The following is a 17,663-nucleotide window of genomic DNA, read 5'->3' on the forward strand; positions in this document are numbered from 1 at the left end:
GAACCACTTGAAAGGTTCTAATAAGATTGAAAATATGACTAGATGCACTAAATATGTCCTTAACAAGAATATATGCCATGCCAATCAACTTTTATCTTGGATTGCTCGAAGGAGAGGCATGTCATATGAGTGGGGGTGCATCAACACATATTTGAGAAATCCAATATGTTCAACTCATTCCTTAGCTTGCAAAACCTTTTCTCATCCAATGGCTTGGTGAATATATCGGCAAGTTGATCTTCGATGCCTACACTCTCAATGCAAATATCCCCTTTTTGTTGGTGATCTCTTATGAAATGGTGGTGGACATCAATGTGCTTTGTTCTTGCATGTTGAACCGGAATGTTGGTTAGCTTGATTGCACTCTCATTGTCACATAGCAATGGCACTTTCTTGAACTTGATTGCAAAGTCACTCAAAGTGGCCTTCATCCAAAGTATTTGTGCACAACAACTATTGGCGGATATGTATTCGGCTTCGGCGGTTGATAATGCAACACTATTTTGCTTCTTTGATGACCATAAAACAACTGATCTTCCCAATAATTGATATGTGCCTGAGGTGCTCTTCCTTTCAACCTTGCATCCCGCATAATCTGAGTCGGAGTAAGACTGACCGGACGCTGGAGCCTCAGCATCCGGTCGAGTACAGTAAGGGCCGAAACCTGGTTTTCCTCGACTGGACGCGTCCGGTCCACCTCGACCGGACACAGCCCAGCGTCCGGTGGTAAACCCTAGCCTCTGTACCACCGGTCAACGCGACCGGACGTAGGCAGTCAGCGTCCGGTGCTTTTGGATCCGGCGTCCGGTCACTTGACCGACGCTGGCATCACCTCTGTTTTCACTTCTAACTTCTCCACCCTTGCTCCAATGTGCCAACCACCAAGTGTATCACCTTGTGCACATGTGTTAGCATATTTTCACAAATATTTTCAAGGGTGTTAGAACTCCACTAGATCCTAAATGCATATGCAATGAGTTAGAGCATCTAGTGGCACTTTGATAACCGTATTCCGATACGAGTTTCACCCCTCTTAATAGTACGGCTATCAAACCTAAATGTGATCACACTCTCTAAGTGTCTTGATCACCAAAACAAAATAGCTCCTACAAGTTATACCTTTGCCTTGAGCTTTTTGTTTTTCTCTTTCTTCTTCTCAAGTTTAAGCCCTTGATCATCGCCATGCCATCACCATTGTCATGCTATGATCTTCATTAGCTTCTCTACTTGAAGTGTGCTACCTATCTCATGATCACTTGATAAAATAGGTTAGCACTTAAGGTTTCATCAATTTACCAAAACCAAACTAGAGCTTTTAGCTGGTCAGGTTCCGGCTACTGACCGGACGCTGAGCAGCAAAGTGACCGAACGCTGGGTGCCAGAGTCCGGTCAACATCAGTAAGGTTCTAGAGGGTAGTTTTTGTGACCGGACGCTAGCTAGTGTCCGGTCACAACTTAAATTGCATAGAGACGGGTGAACTGACCGGAGCATTCGGTCACCCCGCAGAGGCACATAACGGTTCATTTTGAATGAGGGGTTATAAATACTTCCTCTATTCACTCAAGGGATCAATTTTGCTCATTCCAACAGCTGAGAAATAACCTTGAGAGTGCCAAGAAGAGCAACGTCCTAGTGAGGTGATTGAGATTTGAGAATCCAAGAGAGAGGCCTCATTAGTGAAAGCAAGAGTAGCAAAGTGTGCATTCACCCTTCTCATTAGGCTTGTCGGGGTCAAGTGAGAGTTCATGCTTGTTACTCTTTGTGATCGCCATCATCTAGACGGCTTGGTGGTGATTGGGAGCTTGGTGATCATCCGATGGAGCTTGTGGATGACCCAACTCAAGTTGTGAGCGATTGTGGGTGATTCACCGCGACGGAGTGTCGAAGAATCAACCCGTAGAGAGCACTTGATCCTTGCGCGGATCAAGGGGGAGCTACACCATTGCGTGGGTGCTCCAACGAGGACTAGTGGGGAGTGACGACTCTCCGATATCTCAGCAAAACATCGCCGTGTTCCTCCTTCTCTCTTTACTTTGAGCATTTACTTTGAGCAATTCAATTCTTGTCTTTACATTCATAGAATTGCCATGTTAGAGTAAGATTGAAACATAGGTTGCTAAACTTTTGTATGATAAAACAATAGAAACACTTTCTAGGCACAAGGGGTGAAGTGGGCTAGGGTTTAATTATTGTAAAGAATTTTAGAATTTGCCCAATTCACCCCCCTCTTGGGCATCTTGATCCTTTCAGAGTTGTTTGCGCAGAAGGATAGCAGGGTGGACGCCCACACAAAGGAGAGGTGGTGCCTTAATATATTGACTACCCAAAATCCCTCTTTGATCAATGGAATTGTATCGTTAGGTCGTGGATTAGAGTAGGGAAGTTAATTTAGGTATGTTTGTTTTGGTAGGTGCATTTATTTGCACTTGGGCTTGGAGTTTGGTTGAAATTCCATTGTTATTGTGTGAAAAAGTGAATAGTTGCAGTAAAGTCCTTCAAAATCATTTTTTGTAATGTAGGAGATGGTTTCGATTTGTTTAGTTTGGAGGTGCATCACGGGAGGGGTGTGTATTGGAATTGGAGAAAACATAGCCTAAAATGATGAGAAATATCGATCACATTTATAGATTGGTGATTTTGTGGGCCAACTAGGTTATGAGGAGAACTCATCAACATTGAATATATCTTAGTTGCTACTAGTTGGGATGAAGGTGAGAATGGAAGATTCCATTTACCGGGGCTCGTTTCTGTAATAGTGATATCGTTTATGACCATTTTCGACCATTACCATATTTCAACTTTTGATTTTTTTAAATTTCTTTCAGTACCGTATTTATGTCGTTAGTAAATAGGTCAAATGCAAATATGGTGAGTTTCTAATCGACCGGGAATTGTTTCTGCATAGTAAATATTGTAACTGACCATTTCCGATCGTTTTCATCATCCCTAGCTACTAGGCAAAAAGAACTGATGGTCTAATAATTATGGTTTGTGACAATGACACGATGGTCATGGTTGTGATTGATAAGGTCCATAACTTGGTGATTTATATTGATCATGATCACCATATCACTGGAATAACTAGGATGACATTGTGATGAGCCCTATTGTAGAGCTGCCTATGGTGATGAGTCCAAAAGAAGGTGTCCATTGTGGAGAACAAAGGAAGAGAAAATTTGCATATCTTTTACACTAATCTAACGACTAAGACTAATGATGTGCATGACCAATGTGTAGATGGCAGTGAGGGTATTATATAATAGTGTAGAGCCAATGATGAAGATGACTCTAACTTTGTGGATAGTGATTATGAGATGGATTATGGGGTTGATGACCTATTTGTTGACAATGTTGATGCGATGTTTTGGATGAAGGAGCTTCTATGGGCATGAAGATGCACAAGTATAAGAAAGCAAGAGCCAGCAGGCTGAAGGGACAACATTCTGAGTTTGAAGCACAATGATGATGAAAAATTGTCAACAGATGAATAATGGCTACAATTACCTCATTGAGATGATGGAGAGGCAACAATCAAGAGGTTCAAATAGTTTAGGGGAGAGGACTAAGTCAATCCATCTTTCAAAATAGGGCAAACACTTGCAACCGTAGAGCATGACCTCCCTACTTCCCTACCCTAGCCTGACCGTCATCTTCATTTGCACGCGGCCAACGGCGGCCTGCCAACTCGCTGCTCTGCCCCTGCATTGACCTCTGTTTGGCCGGCATGCCACTTCCAAGCAACCTTCTAACGCCACAGGGCACAACCACTCCTGAACAAGGTGAGCATCATTGGCACGTGGAGAGCATCGATTTCTTGCGCATGTAATTAGGAGATGTAGGGAAAAAAAAGTGTGAAAGTGAACCTTGTTCAGGAATGAAAGTGAAAAGAAACAGCTCCGATGTGAAAAAAAAACATCAAACTCATGTACTGTTACTTTTAACAAATGTGAAAGTGAAAAAAACATCAGACTACATCGTGCTGTCACTTGGTATATCTCAGACGTGTTCGAAGCTATTCATTCGCACCAACAAGTTTCAGGCCCCCCCAGGCGAAGTCGGGGCAGCGCTGGACGTGTGGCACAATCTTACTGGCATCCAGCCATTGGTCCTGCCAGAGGTTGTAGTTCGGCGGCTGGAAAAAGCACGGCTCCATTGACACGTCCCGGCCGCACGGCGGATCCGGCACCACTGTGCCGTTGGCCGGCTTGTACATCACCCACGGCCTCAGGCCACCGAGCCCCTGGGCGACGTACCCGAACGTGGACTGGCTGGTGGTCACCAGCACGTCGGTCAGGCTCAGCAGATAGATCTCGGCCCAAGCCTTGGTGTCGTGCGACTTCACGCCGAAGCGCTGGTACTCCTCGTGGCTGGGCTGGTGCACGCTCACCGCCTCCCCCGTGGCCGTCGCGTGCTCCCAGTACATGCTCCTGAGTTTCTCCTCGTACCAGGGCTTCAGGGACGTGACGAGAACGGCTTTAGACTCCTTGGCACGCGACGCTGGCAACGTCGTCGTCGGCTCTCCCGCGGCGCGCACTTCCGGGAGCAGCTTCTGCTTCTGCGTGCACGAGGTGATCTGCTCCAGGAGCTCCGGCGAGTTCGGCTGGCCGCCGAAGACGCGCACCTGGATCCCGACGCGCTGCGTGGCGCCCGCGAGGTAGGCGTCGTAGTAGCGCGTGACGAGGCCCCAGACGTGGTTGTTCGGGTGGAACAGGTACCGGCCCAGGTGGTGGAACACGGCGTCGCGCTCCGGGAACATCATGCCGAGCTCCCCTCGGAACGCTTTCGTAAGAAACAGCCCCGGCACGATGTAGTTGTCCGTGCTCATCACCAGCCACTGGACGTGCCGGAGCAGCCTCTGGTCTTCGTCCCAGAAGAAGTTCCTGTCATGGACGCCGGCGTCGCTGTGGAGGTAGACGTACGCGAACGCGGGCAGCTGCGCGTCGGCGGCGGCGTCTGCGCCGATCACCTTGTTCTTCAGCATGTTCCCGTACGTCTCGGCGGTGTCGATGCTGAAGTTGGCGTAGCTCGCCAGCGGGAAGCCCTCCGGCAGCAGCCACGTGGCTCCGAGGAACGGCTCGCAGAACAGGTTGTCCATGTCGTTGCTGGGGTCGACGAGGACGACGCGGTCCGTGAGCAGCGCGTACAGGAAAGCCGACGCTGCGGCGAGGATCCTGTTTCCGAGGCCTTCGATGGGTACGGAGACTATGTACCTGCACTCGGGAGACGCGACGCTCTTGCCGGATCTCAGCTGCTCGAGGGCGTTGCTGTAGGCGGCAGTGCCCGGGCCACACCGCCTTTGCAGGGACTCCTGCCGCCGCAGCTTGGAGACGAGGTACGTCGAGGGTTGCCTTCCGGCGTTTCGACGGTACGTGGCGGATTGGTACCGGCTGTGGCAGGATTCTTCGTCGAAGCCGTCGACCAGTAGGCCGCCGAGAAGCCTATCGTGGCGCCGCGCTGACGACCTCGGCTGCATGGCGAGATCATTCGAACCTGCAAACAAGTGATCTCAGAAACAAATAGGACTAAGGATGAAGGCCAGACAACTCAGTTTACATACGTGCGAACACATCGAATTAATAGAACTTCTTGACCTTTGCGTAAGCCGGCCACGGCAGTCTGAATCCAAATCCCCGGTGCTCCAGAATTGCTGCTCCCACTGAGGATGATGACGAGGAGAGGCACGGTCATCACGACGGCAGCGAGCACGGCACTGACCGCCCAGCTCCGCCGCTTGACGTTGGCGTCGACCAGCAGCTTCGCCATCTTCGCTTTTCGACGGACAGCGGAGCCTCTTCAAACTACTGCCAGTGCTCTGCAGTTCCCTTCGGACACCGTGCTAGCGGGCCTCACTAGTCACTGCGCCCTACCAAAATGCTTCTTGGCTGCCGGAATGGCCACGAATGTTGTGTACGTAGTATATTATTGCGAAGCAGATCAACCACAGGTCTGCAATAGCAATCTGCACAATGCAGCAACCTCGAATCTCAAGGACTATACTAGTATATACTCTCATTTTACATTTGGAGTCCTATGACAGTTTAATATGGACTTTGAAAATGCTGCTAGACTTCACATGCAGTCTATGCAAAAGCTACATGTGAAATGTCTTCGTTACCACTAACTCTGAAAAAAAATGAACTCCTAGTAACAAGTCGCGATTTTTTTACAGTGTTTTGGTTGGTGGCTTTGTCTCCTTTGAGCGTTGGGATGCACTACAAATCAACGTACAGATTGTTTTTTTTTTTTTTGCATGTTCAAGGTCATAGTACTTCGATTCTGGCATCAGACCTTTAATTGCAGTGGATAATGGTCAATGGAAGTCGGAGACCTTCCAATTTGACTCGGAGGCCTTAGATCCAATTTCAGCTAGGGATTATGAACTCGGGACTTTATAGTCCTTAGAGCATCTCCAACAATGTTACCTATCCCCAAGCTGGATAGTGGAGGGCCAAAAATCCACTCCAGCAGACTACCTATCCCACCCAATAGATTTGTTGACTACCCAAATCCCCTCCCATTCCCCATTCCTGTTGGGCCAAGCAGACTACCCAAATCTTCTCTCTCCCGCCCACACGCCTCTCTCTCCCCTTCGTGCTCGCCCAACGCCGCGGCCGCTGGACCTTCTCCAACGGATCTAGAGCGGGTGAGAAGGCCGGCGTGCGGCCCCTCACCAGCGTGGCCCTCACCGGCGCAGCCCTCACCAGATACGGCCCTCCCCCAGCACGGGAGGCTCACCAGCGGCGCGGCTCCCCTGCTCCGGTGGCGCGAGCATGGCGCAAGCGACCTGCCTCAGCGGTGCGGCTCCCCTGCCCTGATGGCACGAGGCACAACACAGGCAACCTGCCCCGGCGTGCTCCTCCCGACGGTGCGCCTCCTCTGCCCAGCGTGGCCCTCCCTGGTGGCGCAAAGGCCCCCCCCCCCCCCCCCCCCCCGGCAGCGTGGCGGCCTGCCCCGGTGCATCTCCGGCCACCTCCACCTCCATCCATGGCGAGAAGAAGAACAAGAGGATGACGTATGGGACCTACGTGTCATTCTCTGCTAGGATTAGTTTGGCTAGTCTGTTTTAGGTAGTACTACTGAAATTGGAAGCGAAATATGGGTAGTATGAAAATGGGTGGCTACCCAAATAGACATTTATGTAGTGTGATTTGAGTGGTATCGCTGGAGATGCTCTTATTAAAGGTGAAACAAACAAGCAAATCTTTTTTTTAGATTTCACAACCTAGCTTGACATTTTTTGTAACAACAAATTTAATTTTTCACGGGTTGATCATCACAATCAAGTTAATGACCACACTAAGAGATATTATCCTTAAAAACAAGAAGTGACCCAAGGCTAAATTGTTGAGCATTCTACCAAAGCAATCATAGTTGTCACTCAAGAAGAGAACTTGTCTACAACATGGTAAGAAAGAGGTAAACAAGAAATACCCTTTTATATAAGGCTAAATTCTTATGCATTCTACAACGTGATTAGAGGGTTCCAATATCTCCATTCTCTTTTATAAGGCATAGTTTAACCTGACATGGCCTCCTAAATTTTATTTTAACCATTTATTTATTTTATTTTATATCATTTATACTTATAAATTATGATAGCTAAATAGTATATTTAATTAAAAATTTAGCCATATCGAGTTTGTGTAATAATAATTTTAAATTGCTAACTAAATTATTGATAAAAGATTTTAAAGTTTGAATCTTGAACGTGCGTGCCTTGTAAAAAGAATGGAGGGGGTAATACAAGAACTAGAGAAAGACAAAGAGTCGCTTTTTTCGTGGTATTATGGGGTTGTCATCATAAGAGCATCTCTATCAAATATTCTATCCAATCACTTATACCTACAAAGTAGTGTTTTTAGAGATGGAGGAGCTACAACAAATCTCTTATCTGATCTCCTATACCTATATTTTTTAAGAGATCTCTTAAAAGACCATGCACACATGTTAGAGCCTCCTCAACAAGAACTCCACGGAGGAACGTCACCTAGTTTCCCATCGGGCCGTCTAGGTGTTGGAAATTATCAAGAGTAACAAGTCTTCAACTTCAATAAAAAAATTCCAACCAAATACACTGACAGCACTCTAGGATAACTCCTAGTCTTAACTTCTTTGTTTGGATGACTCTCCAAATGCAGCAGTGGTTGCACTTATATATATGGAGGGTGAAGGGACTGCTAGCCACTGCAAAAAAAGAAAAGAAAAGAAAAAGACTGGCGTAGACACCACTGGATGATCCATCGACCACCACTAGACATTATATGTTTTAGTGTGGGCTGAGGTGAAACTTAGTTTAAGTTCCATATTAGGCTCTTTTTGGATTTGCATGCATGTATCCACTTAATCTGTATGTGCATGCATGTATCCACTTACATGATCTTGTTTGGTTCATCCTCACAATTGACTCTACATGATATCACACGTTTAGAAACAAGATAAAAGTTACTATTCAGATCTCCATGGAACATGCTATTTGTTCCGACCAACAAGTTTCAGCCCCCAGCTCAAGTCGTCACAGTGCTGGATGTACGGCACATCCTTTGAGATGTCCGCCGCCCACTGCTTCAGCCGGCAATCATAGCTCGGTGGTTTGTGGAAGCACGGCTCCATGGACACGTCCCAGCCGCACGGTGGATCAGGCACGACAGAGCTGTTGGTAGACTTGTACAGCACCCACGGCTGCACGCCGCCGAGCCCCTGCACCACGTAACCAAACGTCGACACGCCGGTGGTCACCAGCACATCAGTCAGGCTCAGCAGGTATATCTCGGCCCACGCCTTGCGCTCGTGCGACCTGGCGCCGGAGCGCTGGTACTCCTCGTGGCTCGGCTGGTCCACGCTCACCGCCTCGCCGGTGGCCGCCGCGTGCTCCCAGTACATGCCCTTCAGTTGCTCGTAGTACCATGACTTGAGCGAGGTGACGAGAACGGCTTTGGACGTGGCACGGGACGCTGGCGACTGTTGGGTTCATTCAGTTAGTTCAGTTGGTTTCAGTCAGTTCATTCAGTCCAGGTTCAGAACTTTCAGAGTTCAGTTAGCTAGCTTTCCATCGTAGCCAATAAAACTGAATCCGTCACCCGATGCGTCTTGTACGCCAGAATCGCGCGTGGTTCGCGGTGCGGCAAATCACGTAGTCGTTGTGTCCGTCATTTTCGTTGAGTCGTAACTGCCGACGCGCTCCACTCGTTCGGTCGTGTGATGGTGCGGCTCTGTAGGGAGGAGTGGCGTGCATGGCGCCGAGTCCTGGGCGGCCACGAGCTGCTCTCTGTTTTTATACTTTGATCAATAGAGTCAGAAAATGCTGCGCTGTTCTGGCAACAAAACCTTCTGTGTATTGTGTGCGTGTGCGTGTGCGTTCGTGAGTTCGGTGTGCAGTTGCAGGGTGTCTTCATCGACTCCGGCGACGGATCGCCGGCGGTGTCGACAACAATTGGCATCAGAGCTTGTACGAGAAGGGCCTGAGGCGTTGCGATGGCGGACACGAAGTCGAAGGGAAGCGGCTCTGGGAAGACTCCACCGCGATCGCCGTCTCGAAGCCAATCACCGACGCGCCGTTCGCGGACTCGTCGCCGCTCGCGAACGCGACGCCAGGAGGGCGTCGTCGAGTGCGTCGTTTGGGAGACGACCGGATCCGGCAACTGGCCACAGCTCACGAAGACAAACTACGACACGTGGTCGCTGCTCATGAAGCTGAAGATGCAGTCGCGCTACCTCTGGGATGCGATCGAGGACGAGGACGTCGACTACCACGACGATCGTTCCGCGCTGGAAGCAATCTGCTCCGGCGTGCCCCAGGAGATGGTGCCCACTTTGGCGATGAAGGCATCGGCCAAGGAGGCGTGGGAGGCGATCCAGACAATGCGCATCGGCGACGATTGGGTGCGGAAGTCGACAGCGCAGAGTCTCCGTGCGGAGTACGAGCAGATCGCGTTCCGAGATGGTGAGTCCGTCGAGGATTTCGCCCTGCGTCTATCTAATCTCGTGCAGTGGTTGGCGATCCTCGGTGACCCAGAGCCGGAGCCGAAGGTGGTTGCCAAATACCTCCGCGTCGCTCGACCGAGGTACAGACAGCTAGTAATCTCCATCGAGATGCTCCTCGACATCAACGAGCTCACGATCGAGGAGGTCACGGGGAGGCTCAAACTCTTCCACGGTGCGCCTCAACAACACGGAGGAGGAGCTAGTGGCGTGGGTGGTGTCCCGGCTGCAGCTCTGTTAACACTGGATTTTGGTCGATTCTGGAAGATGACAGGTAGACCCACATGCGGGAAGAAGGGTGTTCGGCAAACAACACAAGCGGTCGGCTAAATGCTTGTGCGGTCGGTTACTCTGGAAGGCGGTAACTCCATTCGGGAAAACAGAAGATGGCAGGCAAGACCGATCGGAAAGATGAGAGTTGTATTAATAAAGGAATCTATAAGTTTAGGGTAAGGGATCGTAAGTTTCCAAGTTTGTTTAGAAGTTCCTTTGTAAATCGTAGTCCTTAAGGACTCACATTTTATCTAGGGTATAAATATTGACCCTCGACCATTGTAATAAGGGTACACAACCAAATCAATACAACCGGCCCCGTGCCAACTTTCGAGTCCTTTTGTCGTGTCGTCGAGTTCTTCGAGAGGAATCATCGATCCGTCGACCTCCGTAAGTTCCGACAACCTTGTTATCATGTTTAGTATCATGCGGTGGATTTAGACGTGATGCAAGTAGTCTTGTTTGTTTTCAATGGTCGTGCGGCGGATCTTTGCTTGACAATCAAGAAGTCTTCGCTTATGCTTTGTTTATGAGTAAATACCGTGCGGCAGGCGTTTGCTCAATATGCTTAGTGAAAGCGAGATAGTTATCGGCTCTATATTAGATATGGCAGATCTAAATAGATTCATTAAGTTATCCAGTGTTGCATGTTTTAAACCTTTCATATATTTATAACACACTTCTGTCCAATCTAGATTGATATTGTTCGGCCTTACCTCTTGCGAGGATCCTGTTTCCGAGGCCTTCGATGGGTACGGAGACTATGTACCTGCACTCGGGAGACGCGACGCTCTTGCCGGATCTCAGCTGCTCGAGGGCGTTGCTGTAGGCGGCAGTGCCCGGGCCACACCGCCTTTGCAGGGACTCCTGCCGCCGCAGCTTGGAGACGAGGTACGTCGAGGGTTGCCTTCCGGCGTTTCGACGGTACGTGGCGGATTGGTACCGGCTGTGGCAGGATTCTTCGTCGAAGCCGTCGACCAGTAGGCCGCCGAGAAGCCTATCGTGGCGCCGCGCTGACGACCTCGGCTGCATGGCGAGATCATTCGAACCTGCAAACAAGTGATCTCAGAAACAAATAGGACTAAGGATGAAGGCCAGACAACTCAGTTTACATACGTGCGAACACATCGAATTAATAGAACTTCTTGACCTTTGCGTAAGCCGGCCACGGCAGTCTGAATCCAAATCCCCGGTGCTCCAGAATTGCTGCTCCCACTGAGGATGATGACGAGGAGAGGCACGGTCATCACGACGGCAGCGAGCACGGCACTGACCGCCCAGCTCCGCCGCTTGACGTTGGCGTCGACCAGCAGCTTCGCCATCTTCGCTTTTCGACGGACAGCGGAGCCTCTTCAAACTACTGCCAGTGCTCTGCAGTTCCCTTCGGACACCGTGCTAGCGGGCCTCACTAGTCACTGCGCCCTACCAAAATGCTTCTTGGCTGCCGGAATGGCCACGAATGTTGTGTACGTAGTATATTATTGCGAAGCAGATCAACCACAGGTCTGCAATAGCAATCTGCACAATGCAGCAACCTCGAATCTCAAGGACTATACTAGTATATACTCTCATTTTACATTTGGAGTCCTATGACAGTTTAATATGGACTTTGAAAATGCTGCTAGACTTCACATGCAGTCTATGCAAAAGCTACATGTGAAATGTCTTCGTTACCACTAACTCTGAAAAAAAATGAACTCCTAGTAACAAGTCGCGATTTTTTTACAGTGTTTTGGTTGGTGGCTTTGTCTCCTTTGAGCGTTGGGATGCACTACAAATCAACGTACAGATTGTTTTTTTTTTTTTTTGCATGTTCAAGGTCATAGTACTTCGATTCTGGCATCAGACCTTTAATTGCAGTGGATAATGGTCAATGGAAGTCGGAGACCTTCCAATTTGACTCGGAGGCCTTAGATCCAATTTCAGCTAGGGATTATGAACTCGGGACTTTATAGTCCTTAGAGCATCTCCAACAATGTTACCTATCCCCAAGCTGGATAGTGGAGGGCCCAAAAATCCACTCCAGCAGACTACCTATCCCACCCAATAGATTGTTGACTACCCAAATCCCCTCCCATTCCCCATTCCTGTTGGGCCAAGCAGACTACCCAAATCTTCTCTCTCCCGCCCACACGCCTCTCTCTCCCCTTCGTGCTCGCCCAACGCCGCGGCCGCTGGACCTTCTCCAACGGATCTAGAGCGGGTGAGAAGGCCGGCGTGCGGCCCCTCACCAGCGTGGCCCTCACCGGCGCAGCCCTCACCAGATACGGCCCTCCCCCAGCACGGGAGGCTCACCAGCGGCGCGGCTCCCCTGCTCCGGTGGCGCGAGCATGGCGCAAGCGACCTGCCTCAGCGGTGCGGCTCCCCTGCCCTGATGGCACGAGGCACAACACAGGCAACCTGCCCCGGCGTGCTCCTCCCGACGGTGCGCCTCCTCTGCCCAGCGTGGCCCTCCCTGGTGGCGCAAAGGCCCCCCCCCCCCCCCCCCCCCGGCAGCGTGGCGGCCTGCCCCGGTGCATCTCCGGCCACCTCCCACCTCCATCCATGGCGAGAAGAAGAACAAGAGGATGACGTATGGGACCTACGTGTCATTCTCTGCTAGGATTAGTTTGGCTAGTCTGTTTTAGGTAGTACTACTGAAATTGGAAGCGAAATATGGGTAGTATGAAAATGGGTGGCTACCCAAATAGACATTTATGTAGTGTGATTTGAGTGGTATCGCTGGAGATGCTCTTATTAAAGGTGAAACAAACAAGCAAATCTTTTTTTTAGATTTCACAACCTAGCTTGACATTTTTTGTAACAACAAATTTAATTTTTCACGGGTTGATCATCACAATCAAGTTAATGACCACACTAAGAGATATTATCCTTAAAAACAAGAAGTGACCCAAGGCTAAATTGTTGAGCATTCTACCAAAGCAATCATAGTTGTCACTCAAGAAGAGAACTTGTCTACAACATGGTAAGAAAGAGGTAAACAAGAAATACCCTTTTATATAAGGCTAAATTCTTATGCATTCTACAACGTGATTAGAGGGTTCCAATATCTCCATTCTCTTTTATAAGGCATAGTTTAACCTGACATGGCCTCCTAAATTTTATTTTAACCATTTATTTATTTTATTTTATATCATTTATACTTATAAATTATGATAGCTAAATAGTATATTTAATTAAAAATTTAGCCATATCGAGTTTGTGTAATAATAATTTTAAATTGCTAACTAAATTATTGATAAAAGATTTTAAAGTTTGAATCTTGAACGTGCGTGCCTTGTAAAAAGAATGGAGGGGGTAATACAAGAACTAGAGAAAGACAAAGAGTCGCTTTTTTCGTGGTATTATGGGGTTGTCATCATAAGAGCATCTCTATCAAATATTCTATCCAATCACTTATACCTACAAAGTAGTGTTTTTAGAGATGGAGGAGCTACAACAAATCTCTTATCTGATCTCCTATACCTATATTTTTTAAGAGATCTCTTAAAAGACCATGCACACATGTTAGAGCCTCCTCAACAAGAACTCCACGGAGGAACGTCACCTAGTTTCCCATCGGGCCGTCTAGGTGTTGGAAATTATCAAGAGTAACAAGTCTTCAACTTCAATAAAAAAATTCCAACCAAATACACTGACAGCACTCTAGGATAACTCCTAGTCTTAACTTCTTTGTTTGGATGACTCTCCAAATGCAGCAGTGGTTGCACTTATATATATGGAGGGTGAAGGGACTGCTAGCCACTGCAAAAAAAGAAAAGAAAAGAAAAAGACTGGCGTAGACACCACTGGATGATCCATCGACCACCACTAGACATTATATGTTTTAGTGTGGGCTGAGGTGAAACTTAGTTTAAGTTCCATATTAGGCTCTTTTTGGATTTGCATGCATGTATCCACTTAATCTGTATGTGCATGCATGTATCCACTTACATGATCTTGTTTGGTTCATCCTCACAATTGACTCTACATGATATCACACGTTTAGAAACAAGATAAAAGTTACTATTCAGATCTCCATGGAACATGCTATTTGTTCCGACCAACAAGTTTCAGCCCCCAGCTCAAGTCGTCACAGTGCTGGATGTACGGCACATCCTTTGAGATGTCCGCCGCCCACTGCTTCAGCCGGCAATCATAGCTCGGTGGTTTGTGGAAGCACGGCTCCATGGACACGTCCCAGCCGCACGGTGGATCAGGCACGACAGAGCTGTTGGTAGACTTGTACAGCACCCACGGCTGCACGCCGCCGAGCCCCTGCACCACGTAACCAAACGTCGACACGCCGGTGGTCACCAGCACATCAGTCAGGCTCAGCAGGTATATCTCGGCCCACGCCTTGCGCTCGTGCGACCTGGCGCCGGAGCGCTGGTACTCCTCGTGGCTCGGCTGGTCCACGCTCACCGCCTCGCCGGTGGCCGCCGCGTGCTCCCAGTACATGCCCTTCAGTTGCTCGTAGTACCATGACTTGAGCGAGGGTGACGAGAACGGCTTTGGACGTGGCACGGGACGCTGGCGACTGTTGGGTTCATTCAGTTAGTTCAGTTGGTTTCAGTCAGTTCATTCAGTCCAGGTTCAGAACTTTCAGAGTTCAGTTAGCTAGCTTTCCATCGTAGCCAATAAAACTGAATCCGTCACCCGATGCGTCTTGTACGCCAGAATCGCGCGTGGTTCGCGGTGCGGCAAATCACGTAGTCGTTGTGTCCGTCATTTTCGTTGAGTCGTAACTGCCGACGCGCTCCACTCGTTCGGTCGTGTGATGGTGCGGCTCTGTAGGGAGGAGTGGCGTGCATGGCGCCGAGTCCTGGGCGGCCACGAGCTGCTCTCTGTTTTTATACTTTGATCAATAGAGTCAGAAAATGCTGCGCTGTTCTGGCAACAAAACCTTCTGTGTATTGTGTGCGTGTGCGTGTGCGTTCGTGAGTTCGGTGTGCAGTTGCAGGGTGTCTTCATCGACTCCGGCGACGGATCGCCGGCGGTGTCGACAACAATTGGCATCAGAGCTTGTACGAGAAGGGCCTGAGGCGTTGCGATGGCGGACACGAAGTCGAAGGGAAGCGGCTCTGGGAAGACTCCACCGCGATCGCCGTCTCGAAGCCAATCACCGACGCGCCGTTCGCGGACTCGTCGCCGCTCGCGAACGCGACGCCAGGAGGGCGTCGTCGAGTGCGTCGTTTGGGAGACGACCGGATCCGGCAACTGGCCACAGCTCACGAAGACAAACTACGACACGTGGTCGCTGCTCATGAAGCTGAAGATGCAGTCGCGCTACCTCTGGGATGCGATCGAGGACGAGGACGTCGACTACCACGACGATCGTTCCGCGCTGGAAGCAATCTGCTCCGGCGTGCCCCAGGAGATGGTGCCCACTTTGGCGATGAAGGCATCGGCCAAGGAGGCGTGGGAGGCGATCCAGACAATGCGCATCGGCGACGATTGGGTGCGGAAGTCGACAGCGCAGAGTCTCCGTGCGGAGTACGAGCAGATCGCGTTCCGAGATGGTGAGTCCGTCGAGGATTTCGCCCTGCGTCTATCTAATCTCGTGCAGTGGTTGGCGATCCTCGGTGACCCAGAGCCGGAGCCGAAGGTGGTTGCCAAATACCTCCGCGTCGCTCGACCGAGGTACAGACAGCTAGTAATCTCCATCGAGATGCTCCTCGACATCAACGAGCTCACGATCGAGGAGGTCACGGGGAGGCTCAAACTCTTCCACGGTGCGCCTCAACAACACGGAGGAGGAGCTAGTGGCGTGGGTGGTGTCCCGGCTGCAGCTCTGTTAACACTGGATTTTGGTCGATTCTGGAAGATGACAGGTAGACCCACATGCGGGAAGAAGGGTGTTCGGCAAACAACACAAGCGGTCGGCTAAATGCTTGTGCGGTCGGTTACTCTGGAAGGCGGTAACTCCATTCGGGAAAACAGAAGATGGCAGGCAAGACCGATCGGAAAGATGAGAGTTGTATTAATAAAGGAATCTATAAGTTTAGGGTAAGGGATCGTAAGTTTCCAAGTTTGTTTAGAAGTTCCTTTGTAAATCGTAGTCCTTAAGGACTCACATTTTATCTAGGGTATAAATATTGACCCTCGACCATTGTAATAAGGGTACACAACCAAATCAATACAACCGGCCCCGTGCCAACTTTCGAGTCCTTTTGTCGTGTCGTCGAGTTCTTCGAGAGGAATCATCGATCCGTCGACCTCCGTAAGTTCCGACAACCTTGTTATCATGTTTAGTATCATGCGGTGGATTTAGACGTGATGCAAGTAGTCTTGTTTGTTTTCAATGGTCGTGCGGCGGATCTTTGCTTGACAATCAAGAAGTCTTCGCTTATGCTTTGTTTATGAGTAAATACCGTGCGGCAGGCGTTTGCTCAATATGCTTAGTGAAAGCGAGATAGTTATCGGCTCTATATTAGATATGGCAGATCTAAATAGATTCATTAAGTTATCCAGTGTTGCATGTTTTAAACCTTTCATATATTTATAACACACTTCTGTCCAATCTAGATTGATATTGTTCGGCCTTACCTCTTTCGTGGTTTTATTCGTGCTTCAACGATCATTGCTAAATAGATAACATGCTCATAATGGCTGAATTGTTTTAATCTAGATTGTTACATGTTGCGGGTTCATGCATGTTAATCACGTTTAAGCTTTAACGAAACTAGGTGTCGTGCGGCAGATGCAGGTTTTAGTTTAGTTTAATCGTTTTTATTTGTACGTTCCTTCTTCGTGGACCCCAATTCGGCTGGATTGCCGAGCTTGGTTATGCATTAACTCATAATTAATTTCACTTGTTCAAACATGTCTTCCCATGCACATGCATTCGGCAATTAGGTCTTTACGTGCATTCACCTTACGGTTAGCCGAATGGTTTATGAACTTGTTGGCAGACAGCTCTCTATAGCCGTATGTCGTTGTAAGTGGCTTCAGGGCCGTATATGTGGAACTGTCCGGTATTACCCGACATGTTCCGGTTTGACATTTAATTGTTTTATCCCTTGTTAGTTTTCAGGTCAAACTGACTGGCACGCTTCTGGATCACGAAACACCCGGGAACCCGATTGAAGCTACGCTTTTCAGCTTGCTGTGTGTGAGGCACAGTGCGTCATATTTTGTGTCAACACACTTTTTGGCACGCCCGGTGGGACAACCTGTTAGTTCAAGATGGCGTCTGAGATCAACAATGATCATGTTCTGGATGTAAGCATGGCAGAATTGTCAGATAATTACAAGGATTTAGTGCTACAAGCATGTGAGCAATACCAACGGAAATGCTTGATGTCTTTTTCCAAAAACAAGAGCAATAAAGTGTTTCAAAAGCAGTCAATGCCAAGGGTTCTTCTTCCGCATCAAACTGATTACACTGAAGAGGAGGATGCTCAGAAGATGGCAGCCCTAGTTTATAAAG

The 17,663-nt window shown here is 49.0% G+C and overlaps 3 protein-coding genes across 3 annotated transcripts; all 3 read right to left on the reverse strand.

Moving 5' to 3' along the window:
• Positions 1-4,013: 4,013 nt before the first annotated feature.
• LOC136519434 (galactoside 2-alpha-L-fucosyltransferase-like) lies at positions 4,014-5,764 on the reverse strand. The gene is made up of 2 exons (XM_066512837.1): positions 5,593-5,764; positions 4,014-5,491 (listed from the first exon to the last, which is right to left on the reverse strand). The coding sequence occupies exons 1-2, from the start codon at positions 5,762-5,764 to the stop codon at positions 4,014-4,016; spliced, it is 1,650 nt and encodes a 549-aa protein (XP_066368934.1).
• A 2,706-nt stretch (positions 5,765-8,470) lies between these two features.
• Positions 8,471-11,574, reverse strand: LOC136523658 (galactoside 2-alpha-L-fucosyltransferase-like). The gene is made up of 3 exons (XM_066517267.1): positions 11,403-11,574; positions 10,969-11,301; positions 8,471-8,952 (listed from the first exon to the last, which is right to left on the reverse strand). The coding sequence occupies exons 1-3, from the start codon at positions 11,572-11,574 to the stop codon at positions 8,471-8,473; spliced, it is 987 nt and encodes a 328-aa protein (XP_066373364.1).
• Positions 11,575-14,281: 2,707 nt separating this feature from the next.
• Positions 14,282-15,250, reverse strand: LOC136523659 (galactoside 2-alpha-L-fucosyltransferase-like). Its single transcript, XM_066517268.1, has 2 exons — positions 15,138-15,250; positions 14,282-14,771 (listed from the first exon to the last, which is right to left on the reverse strand). Exons 1-2 carry the CDS (start codon positions 15,248-15,250, stop codon positions 14,282-14,284), a joined length of 603 nt encoding a protein of 200 aa, XP_066373365.1.
• Positions 15,251-17,663: the final 2,413 nt, after the last annotated feature.

The sequence above is a fragment of the Miscanthus floridulus genome, chromosome 18, assembly GCF_019320115.1.
Source record: "Miscanthus floridulus cultivar M001 chromosome 18, ASM1932011v1, whole genome shotgun sequence".
NCBI classification, from domain to species: domain Eukaryota; kingdom Viridiplantae; phylum Streptophyta; class Magnoliopsida; order Poales; family Poaceae; genus Miscanthus; species Miscanthus floridulus.

Coding starts and splice junctions, on each gene's coding strand:
- LOC136523658 (XM_066517267.1), bottom strand. CDS start 11,574: ATGGCGAAGCTGCTGGTCGACGCCAACGTCAAGCGGCGGAGCTGGGCG. Junction 11,302..11,402: donor CGTGGCCGGCTTACGCAAAG/GTCAAGAAGTTC, acceptor ACTTGTTTGCAG/GTTCGAATGATCTCGCCATG. Junction 8,953..10,968: donor AAACAGGATCCTCGCAAGAG/GTAAGGCCGAAC, acceptor AACAGTCGCCAG/CGTCCCGTGCCACGTCCAAA.
- LOC136523659 (XM_066517268.1), bottom strand. CDS start 15,250: ATGCCAATTGTTGTCGACACCGCCGGCGATCCGTCGCCGGAGTCGATG. Junction 14,772..15,137: donor ACGCACACAATACACAGAAG/GTTTTGTTGCCA, acceptor TGAACCCAACAG/TCGCCAGCGTCCCGTGCCAC.
- LOC136519434 (XM_066512837.1), bottom strand. CDS start 5,764: ATGGCGAAGCTGCTGGTCGACGCCAACGTCAAGCGGCGGAGCTGGGCG. Junction 5,492..5,592: donor CGTGGCCGGCTTACGCAAAG/GTCAAGAAGTTC, acceptor ACTTGTTTGCAG/GTTCGAATGATCTCGCCATG.